This window comes from Aegilops tauschii, chromosome 2 (genome assembly GCF_002575655.3).
Source record: "Aegilops tauschii subsp. strangulata cultivar AL8/78 chromosome 2, Aet v6.0, whole genome shotgun sequence".
NCBI classification, from domain to species: domain Eukaryota; kingdom Viridiplantae; phylum Streptophyta; class Magnoliopsida; order Poales; family Poaceae; genus Aegilops; species Aegilops tauschii.
In genome coordinates, this window is record NC_053036.3 from 30194170 (window position 1) to 30204628 (window position 10459).

At 48.6% G+C, this 10459-nt stretch overlaps 2 protein-coding genes across 2 annotated transcripts; one reads left to right on the plus strand and one right to left on the minus strand.

Moving 5' to 3' along the window:
- The first annotated feature begins 5333 nt into the window (after positions 1–5333).
- LOC109745021 (probable 3-hydroxyisobutyrate dehydrogenase-like 2, mitochondrial) lies at positions 5334–6462 on the plus strand. The gene has a single exon (XM_020304161.4). It carries the CDS (start codon positions 5483–5485, stop codon positions 6452–6454), a length of 972 nt encoding a protein of 323 aa, XP_020159750.2. The 5' UTR covers positions 5334–5482; the 3' UTR covers positions 6455–6462.
- Positions 6463–6506: 44 nt separating this feature from the next.
- LOC109745020 (uncharacterized protein At4g15970) lies at positions 6507–8361 on the minus strand. The gene is made up of 2 exons (XM_020304160.3): positions 7881–8361; positions 6507–7778 (listed from the first exon to the last, which is right to left on the minus strand). The coding sequence occupies exons 1-2, from the start codon at positions 8067–8069 to the stop codon at positions 6918–6920; spliced, it is 1050 nt and encodes a 349-aa protein (XP_020159749.1). The 5' UTR covers positions 8070–8361; the 3' UTR covers positions 6507–6917.
- Positions 8362–10459: the final 2098 nt, after the last annotated feature.

The window sequence follows — 10459 nt, forward strand, 5'->3', positions numbered from 1 at the left end:
TCATAATATTCAATCCAACACAATGGATTATAAAAAGTGCCCCAAGATTTCTACCGGACAAATTAGAATGAAAACATGCATCAACCCCAATGCATAGATTACTCAAATGTCATCTCGGAAATTCGCGAGTTAAGTGCCAAAACATACATCAAGTGAATCAATATAATACCCCATTGTCACGATGGATATTAATATGCAAGATATACATCAAGTGTTCTCAAATCCAACAAGTATTCAATCCGACAATAGTGAAACCTCAAAGGTAAAAGCTCAATTCATCAAAACAAGATAGAGAAGGGAAAACATCATATTAACAAAGCTCACAGTACATCAAGACCGTGCCAAATCAAGAACGAGAGAGAGAGAGAGAGAGAAAAGAGAGAGAGAGAGAGAGAGAGAGAGAGAGAGAGAGAGAGAGAGAGAGAGAGAGAGATATCAAACACATAACTACTTGTACATAAACTTAGCCTCCAGGGTGAACTACTCCCTACTCGTCATGGAGACAGCCGGGATGATGAAGATGGCCTCCGGTGATGATTTCCCCCTTCGGCAGGGTGCTGGAACATGGCTCCAGATGGTATTGAGTCAAAGTTCTAGGGTTATTTCTGGTGGTTTCTCTGTTTATAAATTTTTTAGGCATCAGTCTCACGCAAAGATGGTCTAAGATGGGCCCACGACGCACCACAGCACCATTACCCCCCTTCCCCGCGCGCGCCCTGGTGCCTTGTGGGCACCTCATGGCTCTTCTGGTCCTCTCAGAAGCTTCGGGGGTCTCTTTTGTTCAAAAAAAATCATTAAAAAGTTTCGGCCCATTCTGAGAACTTTTATCTTTTCACAAAAAACAACACGACGGTAGTTTTGCTGAAAACAGCGTCAGTCCGAATTATTTTCATTTAAATCATATAAAATTGCACCAAAACTATATAAAATTGCTGTAAACAGGGCATAGATACTTCATAAATTATAGATACATTGAAGACGTATCACGTGGCATCTTGAGATTTTACGAAATCACCATATGCGCCTCGCAGTCGATGGGAACGTCTCCTCACACTGAAAGAATATCACATGAAGCCTAAAATAAATCCAGAAATAATGCGAGCACCAATGTCAAGTTTAGGACTTGAACCCTGATGAGCTAGGGATATCATTGTCCTCCTAACCATCCAATCACAGGTTGGTTCACGGTTTCACTGAAAAATACTTTACGCCGGTGATATCCAGTATGCCATGTACATTAGGCATCTATTTATTTATCTTAAAAACACAATTGTGCAAACAAAATGTATCAAACTTTTATTTCAACATACATTAGGCATGTATTTATTTGAATGAAACTTAGTGAGTAGAGAATAGTGTGTGAATGTATGTAATAATTTAAATGATGTTCAGTGGTCCCACATAGTAATAAGAAATTGTTGGGTTATGTAGCGGAAATTCAAAATTTTCTACGCATCATCAAGATCAATCTATGGAGTAATCTAGCAACGAGGGAAAGGGGAGTGCATCTACATACCCTTGTAGATCGCGATGCGGAAGCGTTGCAAGAACGTGGATGAAGGAGTCGTACTCATAGCGATTCAGATCGCGGTTGGTTCCGACCTAAGCGCCGAACCACGGCGCCTCCGCGTTCAACACACGTGCAGCCCGGTGACGTCTCCCACGCCTTGATCCAGCAAGGAGAGAGGGAGAGGTTGGGGAAGACTCCGTCCAGCAGCAGCACGACGGTGTGGTGGTGGTGGAGGAGCGTGGCAATCCTGCAGGGCTTCGCCAAGCACCGCGGGAGAGGAGGAGGAAGAGGGGTAGGGCTGCGCTATGAGGGAGATGTGTTCTCATGTGTATGGCAGCCCCAAAACCTCAAGTATATATAGGGGAGGGGAAGGGGTTGCGCCCCCATCTAGGGTTCCCCCCCCCCCCCCCAAAAAAGGGGTGCGGCCAGCCCTAGATGGGACTTGGGGGGCGGCCAAGGGGGGGAGAGAGGGGGGCGCCCCACTAGATGGGCCTTAGGCCCATCTAAGCCTAGGGTTTCCTCCTTCCCCCCTTTCCTGCGCCCTGGGCCTCTTGTGGGAGGCGCACCAGCCCACCTAGGGGCTGGTCCCTTCCCACACTTGGCCCACGCAGCCCTCTGGGGCCGGTGGCCCCACCTGGTGGACCCCCGGGACCCTCCCGGTGGTCCCGGTACGTTACCGATAGCACCCGAAACTTTTCAGGTGACCAAAACAGGACTTCCCATATATAAATCTTTACCTCCGGACCATTCCGGAACTCCTCGTGACGTCCGGGATCTCATCCGGGACTCCGAACAACATTCGGTAACCACGTATATTTATTCCCTATAACCCTAGCGTCATCGAACCTTAAGTGTGTAGACCCTACGGGTTCGGGAACCATGCAGACATGACCGAGACGTTCTCCGGCCAATAACCAACAGCGGGATCTGGATACCCATGTTGGCTCCCACATGTTCCACGATGATATCATCGGATGAACCACGATGTCGGGGATTCAATCAATCCCGTATACAATTCCCTTTGTCAATCGGTATGTTACTTGCCCGAGATTCGATCGTCGGTATCCCGATACCTTGTTCAATCTCGTTACCGGCAAGTCTCTTTACTCGTTCCGCAACACATCATCCCGTGATCAACTCCTTGGTCACATTGTGCACATTATGATGATGTCCTACCGAGTGGGCCCAGAGATACCTCTCCGTTTACTCGGAGTGACAAATCCCAGTCTCGATTCGTGCCAACCCAACAGACACTTTCGGAGATACCTGTAGTGCACCTTTATAGCCACCCAGTTACGTTGTGACGTTTGGTACACCCAAAGCATTCCTACGGTATCCGGGAGTTGCACAATCTCATGGTCTAAGGAAATGATACTTGACATTAGAAAAGCTCTTAGCAAACGAACTACACGATCTTGTGCTAGGCTTAGGATTGGGTCTTGTCCATCACATCATTCTCCTAATGATGTGATCCCGTTATCAACGACATCCAATGTCCATGGTCAGGAAACCGTAACCATCTATTGATCAATGAGCTAGTCAACTAGAGGCTTACTAGGGACATGGTGTTGTCTATGTATCCACACATGTATCTGAGTTTCCTATCAATACAATTCTAGCATGGATAATAAACGATTATCATGAACAAGGAAATATAATAATAACCAATTTATTATTGCCTCTAGGGCATATTTCCAACAGAAATGTGATGGATGCATGCATGGGAGGTCCCGTACATGGTAGAAAATCCTCTCTCGTCAATCGCCCCAACTCTCCGGGTGGGCTTGTATTCATGACCTCCAGAGCTCGGGCATCGCCCTGCGAGCTCGTTACCTTTTTTGGCTCCAAAAGAAGGATCTGCCTTGTGCGTGCGACCCTGAGATCCGATACAGGCCATTTTCCGTGCTGCCACTTCATTTTGACTCCCTCGCAAATTGGCAGTCGAAAGTTTGTCTTTTTTAGGGGTAGTCGAAAGTTTGACAGGCACAATGAATACCATTTCATTTTGGCTCCCGCTTAAATTGGACAACACATCTATAGGGTGGACCGTGGGACCAGCTCCTATTTCGCGCGTGCTTTTGCGCTAGCCCATATGAGGGGCGAGGCACCCCTATATATTTTGTTATTTTATGTTTTCTTTTTCTTTTGTAAAATTGTTCGGGATTTAAGATTTTAAAAAATGGATTTTAGAAAAAGTTCACAAGGAAACATTCTTCCGAATTCAAAAAATGTTCTCGTGTTAAAAAATGTTCTCAAATTCAAAAAAGTTATTGGAATTCAAAAAATGTCCCTGAATTGAAAAAGTATTCATGATTTTGAAAAATGTTCAAAAATTCAAAACAATGTTCATGATTAAAACAAAACATTCATGCAATAAAAAATGTTCAAAAAATGTTCCTGAATTACAAAAAAATCATCAATGCAATTTTTTTTACTGATTCAAAATTCATGCACTGTAAAAAAATGTCCGAACAATTTTTTTTCAGGAATTAAGAAATTGTTTGCAAAAACAATTTGTCGCATCCAAAAATGCTTCATTGGTTCCAAAAAATGTTCACGGGTTTCAAAAAAATGTTCACAATTTTAAAAAGGTGCACTTATAAGAAAAATGTTAAAATTAAAAAAAAATGTTCACGGATTTGTACAAAACATTCAGGATTACATGAAAAAAAAACTTGGTATACACAACATGAAAGCAAACCCTAAACTAGTAATGGGTATGTGGAAGGGGTAGTGGAGAATGTGCATGTAGCTCAAATCGGGCTGGCCGCTCCAGTAGCACGCCAAACATCGACGGGATCGCTAGTGATGAGTGCGGACCGGGCGGCAGGAGTGGCGGGCAGGAGCGGTCCTGGGTGTATGGCATCCGACAATGTCAGGCGGCAAGGCAACGAGATCGGGAGTGTAGAATCAGAGGTGAGGGTCGGGAAGCAGTGGCATTGTGGGGCAGCCCGTTGTTTGTAGGGCTAGAGGATGGGATGGGGCGAGTAGGCAGTCTTTTTTTTGGCCATCTCCTCTTAATGTCAAATATGTGTATAGGCTGATCCAAATTTTAGGGTGAGCTAGAACAATGCTATGTGACGAGTGGGTCGCTCGCTGGTTAGGGACCACACGCGCACCCCCCAGCTCCTCACATGTGCATTTTCGGACTGGCCCAACTAGCTTTTTCTCGGTTTTGGAAGGTTCCGTTTTTTCTCGCCATGTTCCGTCGCGTATCATAATGTTACATTGTGTGCCAATGTATATCAAACTGATCCTTCATAATCTAAAAGACCATAAATATCAATAGATTTTATTGCAACAAAACGTTAAACTTTTGTAGTGTTTAACAAAACATTTCATAGTTTTGTGTACTTCTATAGTGTTCCAGAATTTGAATTTTAAAACTTGTTGAAATATATTCAAAAGTGCTCTCGTCGTCATCAACACAAATATGAAGACGGATCATAAATTATACTTTCGGTTCAAAAGATAAATAGATTTAAACTTGGAAACAAAATAAAAAGGCATGGGATGGTGGAACAGTATGCTTGCATGTGGTGGTGAGAGAAAGATCTAACCAAGTATCGATCTCCAAGGTAAACCAACGGCGCATGCATGCACATACATACGGTGCCCAGTGGGGCCTACCGTGCATGGAAGAATAGCTTTTCTCCGGCGACAGACAATATCATTCCTCAGTTGCCATATCGTCCAAACTAGTAGTATGATGATCATACTTCCTGTTGACACATTGCGAGTTGACGATCGACGTTGCAGTTAGTGTAAGTTAGTCTTGTGCTTTTTGGAACGAGTGAGTTGTTTATCCCAGATTTGGAACGCGCGAATCATGGGATGTTTTTTTCTCTCTCGCTCTCATGATCTGCCCTTCTGCAGGTGCAGGTGTAACAACTAACAAACAAACCACAACTTTGGGTCGTTGGGAGCTTAGACTGTTGAGCTTGAGCGTGTCGAGCCCGTGAGGTCAAGATCATGGGCATGGTCATGGAGGAGGGGAAGAAGGTAGAACCGTTGGGGTTTGGTTACCCGGCGCTGGTGCGGCCCGGGAGAACGCGGGTGGGATGGGTCGGCATTGGCGTCATGGGCGGCGCCATGGCCACGCGCCTCCTCGCTGCTGGGTTCACGGTGACTGCGTACGCTCGCACGTCGGTCAAGGCGGATGCCCTGGTCGCCGCAGGCGCGAGTGTCGCTGACTCGCCCGCTTCCGTGGCTGCGGCCTCCGACGTGGTGTTCACCATGGTGAGCGACCCCGGAGACGTCCGCGCGGTGGTGCTGGACCGCGCGTCCGGCGCCCTGGCGGGTCTCCGCCCCGGCGGCGTCCTCGTGGACTGCACGAGCTCCTCCCCTTCCCTCGCGCGGGAGATCGCCGCGGCCGCGCGCTCCACCGGCTGTCACGCTGTCGATGCCCCCGTCTCCGGTGGCGACGCCGGTGCCCGCGACGGCACGCTGGCCATCCTCGCCGGGGGCGACGAGGCCGTGGTGGCCTGGCTCGCCCCGCTCTTCGCGCACCTCGGCACGCCGACCCACATGGGCCCGCCAGGCAGCGGCCAGAGCAGCAAGATCGCCAACCAGATGGCGGTGGCCGGGGCGGTGGTGGGCCTCAGCGAGTCCCTGGCCTTCGCGGACGCCGCCGGGCTCGACGCGCGGCTGTTCCTCGACGCGGTGTCCAAGGGCGCGGCGGGGTCGTGCGTCATGGACATCTTCGGCACGCGCGCGGTGAACCGCGACTTCGCGTCGGGCCCCGGCTCCGCGCGCTACATCATCAAGGACCTTGGCATGGCACTGGAGATCGGGGATGGCCAGGAGGAGGATGAGGCCACCGCGCTGCCCGGGGCGGCGTTGTTCCGGCAGATGTTCTCGGCGATGGTGGCGAACGGCGACGGTGACTTGTGCGTGCGGGGATTGATCACCGTCATCGAGCGCCTCAGCGGCATTCACAAGTAATGCAAGACATGTGTTCGTCGCAACGACACACGGACATACGGAGATCTACTCTTCTGGGCTGTATTCGATCTGCCACTGTCGCAACAATGCCAACAATCCATGCATGGATTCACTCCGATTTATGTCATTTTCGCATGCCTCTTGATGCTTGCTGATGTATCAACTCTGATTCAGTTCTCTGTGGTGGTGAAGTGTGGTACTCCCATGAATTAGCATCCAAATCCAAATCATTTTCTCTCGATTTGTAAGTAAAATTCTTGGTAGGCTTCATCAATGACTCCAAAGTTGAAGCGTTAAATGCTCAAGCTTCCCTTCTACTCCATGCTTCTTTGACAAGCACGAAAGGAGGGATGTACGTGTGGAAGCTCTTCGAAGGGCAAGGACTCTTGAGAACATGAAAATTGAATCGGGGACGATAAAAGGGAGGTGAGGCCGGAGACGATGAGACAAGGGGGAGAGAATGTCAGTAAGTGAGCGCGGTGCTGTTGGTGCCGAGCAGCTCCTCCTGGGCCTTGAACCGCTTCCACTCGTCGAGCACGCCGGTGAGATACTCCAGCTTGTACTGCAGCCCGATGATGCAGTTGGCGTGGAACGTGCACAGCTTGCGGAAGTCCATGCGGGGCTCGCACCGCCCGCTGAGGTACTGGGTGTCGATGAACTGCACCGTCACGCCGTGCCGCGCCGCCAGCTCGTGCTTCACCTGGTCGAACACGAACTGGTCGTGCTCCCCCGGGTGCCGCGTCCGCGCCGCGTACCAGTCCGCGAAGAAGGCCTGCGTCCGCGCCCGCGGCTTGGCGTGGAGGAACCCGCCGTTGGCCGTCTTGTTGAGGTCGTAGGGGTTGTCGCCGTAGAACCAGTCGCAGTTGAGCGCGATGTCGGCGCCCACCGGGATGCGCAGCAGCGGGTTCCGGAACCACACGATGTCCACGTCCGTGAACACGAAGCCGAAGCCCAGCGCCAGCACCCGCGCCTGGAACTTGTTCCGCGCCCACATCATGTCCAGGTAGTCCGGGGTGTTGTACGACTTCTCCGCCGCGAAGTCCACCATCGACGCCAGGCGGTAGCAGAGCGGGTGCACGCGCTGACACCCCTCGAACGCCTTGCCGTCCACCGCCACGATCACCAGGTGCTTCAGCAGCGGCTCCGTCCTCACGCCGATGCGGAAGCTCTCCAGGAACACGTCCAGCAGCGACCCCGGCGCCGTCCACGCCTCGTTCGTGAAGGTCATTATGATGGTGTTGTCGTCCATGGCCGCGCTCCGCAGCAGCTCCGCGAGCTTCTCGTCGTCGTCCTCTTCCGGTTTCCGTGCAGCATTGTTCACCCCCTGCAGCTCGTGCGGGTTCAGAGCTCAGGCGTGCATGCAGATTAATTTTGGGGGAACCAAACCATTAATGAGAAAGAAGAAGCAAAAGGAACATAATCTTACCGTATCGAGCTTCTTCGGAGCAGCTTGGTCCAATGACGCCAGCTTGTGATCTGCCGGCGGCGTGCGCCCGCACGGGCACGGTGAAGGAGAAGGAGAAGGAGAAGGAGAAGGCGGCAGCAATAGCGCCACAAAGGCCGCCGTGATCGCCGCTCCCAGAAAGAAGCCCAGGATATGTCTCAGCGCGTACATGACGAACTGGGGGATCCTCGATCCACAGCGAGTGGAGAGCACACACTGTGCCGCCGGCCGGCGAACTGGACTTGTGTTATATACTATAGACGACGGTGAACTGGACCTAGGATGCGCGCATCATACATATAGAAGCCATGCATGTGCCAGCCATTTCACATGATCTTCTTCTCTTCTGCCGGCCGGGAGACAAGAAAGAAAAGAAGATCAAGACGCACGCTGTGGCATATCATTACCGTTGATAAGGTTTGACATTGTGCCATTAACTAGCCAACCATCCTGCATGCATGGGTGTAGTCTCTTCCCTGTGATGAATGCAACTGATCGATTAAACAGCAATTTTTACTTACAACACAAAGTACAAACAGGAATCATTAACTCACCGTCAAGTGCTGATCGAGATTCGAGATTGCTGCAAGATGCACGCGCGATCCCTGGCATGTTACGTCGTGGCGTATGGTCAACCAAATCATGCTTTTTTTTTGCGGGGAACCAAATCATGCTATGACATAGATATTGAATTTCTAGTACTACGAGTAGTACTAGAAATATTTGGACTCGAGTATTCAGCGAACGTCAGATTTTTAAGCATGACAAATCAAATATTTTTCATTACAAATTATGGTGATCAAGGATGACAAGTTTAATTGGCAAGCATGACAAATCCATCTTAGTTCATTTTTTTTTCTTCGGAAAATTGCCGTGCTTGCAAACTATCGCACCAATATAAATTACCATGAATAACATTTGATATGGCATGCCTAAAATTTTGCTGTCAGATATTAGCATTTTCGTACAATTTCTAGCAATGCAAGTATTCACTTCATTAATTGGGGATCATGCATCTAACAGACAGTTCAAATAGCAAAGTATCCGCAAACCAATCTAAGGTTGGATGGGTAGGAGAATAGTGGTATCCCCAGCCCATCATGGTTTAAGTCCTCGTGCTCGCATTATCTTGGATTTATTTTAAAATTTTCGGTGATGTGCGTTCGGTGGAAGGAGATATTTCGGTCGACAACGAGGCGCCTATGGTGACTTCGTCAATCTCAAGATGATATGCTGGCTCAGTCTCTCAGAGGTGCTCATAGGGATAGAGTATGCATGTGTGTTCATAGGGATAAGTGTACGCATATATATATATATATATATATATATATATATATATATTGCGTCTGTGTTGTTAAAAAAAAGTAAATTAACCTCAGTGCCGACAACCAACATTGGGCTCCTGCTGATCCCATCCCTCCTGATTAATTAACTCGATCTTGGAAGATAAGTTTGCTTCCTTCTTGGATCTTGGTTAGCGTTGGGAAGATAAATTCAACAAAGTAGCAGCGCGTGCACCATGCAGGCTGCGAAGCACGTGACTTAGGCTAGTACGGCCTCACCAACTGACATTCTCTCTTCAATCTCCATTGTTACTCTCAATTTAATCTGTGCGAGAACTTTGGTTGTTGAAAAGATAACCTGCATCAGTTTTTTAATTATTGAGCAAAAGAGGGGCCGCCCTCTTCGATTTCATCTAAGAAACCACCACGTCTTAGGAACTCCAAACCACAGGACCAAACTGAAAGTACTACAGACACATATCTAGATAACCCTATTACAGACCAAAGAAGCCTAGAGCCAAATGCAGTTTTAACATCTTCCAGGATCACACAAGATCCAACATCAAGGAAACGGGAGTCCAAAGCAACAGACAAAAGAAGCCTAGAGCCAAAGCGTTCTGCGATCTTTTCAGTTTTGTCAGATCGGTGTGTACATGACTTATATTATGATTTTTATATGATATAAATAAGACACGTATTGTCATGAAAAAAGTTCGTGTACAACAGCCTCCATCTTTGCCATGCAATTGATTTTTTTGGGAGAGTGAAAAAACAACGTATTTGCACCCCCTTTGCGCAGGTACAACAACCTCCGTCTTTGCGTGCAATTGATCTTTCTGGAGAGCTCAAGACTAGAGCTTATACGTTTTATATAGAAATTAGAAGCTTGCATAGTTGGAATTCTTCCCGTTCCTGAAAACAAATGTATCTTCTTGCAATAGAGTTGCATAAGTATTCAAGATGGCAGTCGAGTTTTCATCGTGGTGGAGAGTTAGACTTTGGCACGTATGTACGTGAACAGAATCAGCGTCGGTTTCCACCGGCGTCGTGCATACGTGTCCGGTTTGAATTGCTATAGCACTATGCTCGTGTATAAGTAGACGACTTGTCCGTCCATATGCTGATCCACTTGTACGTATGGCAGGAGAAAATCGCTCCGTCCTAGTATCCGCGTCCTGATGAGCTCCTGCATCCTGATCGATCGATGGATACTCTCGTCGACACCGTGGGACTGGGAGCGCCCCTGGACGTGCAAGCCGGCGGACCCGATCTCGTCGT

Bases quoted from the DNA above. Each gene is read 5' to 3' on its own strand.
- LOC109745021 (XM_020304161.4), top strand. From the start codon at position 5,483: ATGGGCATGGTCATGGAGGAGGGGAAGAAGGTAGAACCGTTGGGGTTT.
- LOC109745020 (XM_020304160.3), bottom strand. From the start codon at position 8,069: ATGTACGCGCTGAGACATATCCTGGGCTTCTTTCTGGGAGCGGCGATC. The intron at 7,779-7,880 runs GTAAGATTATGT...CACGAGCTGCAG, and splicing joins CTCCGAAGAAGCTCGATACG to GGGGTGAACAATGCTGCACG.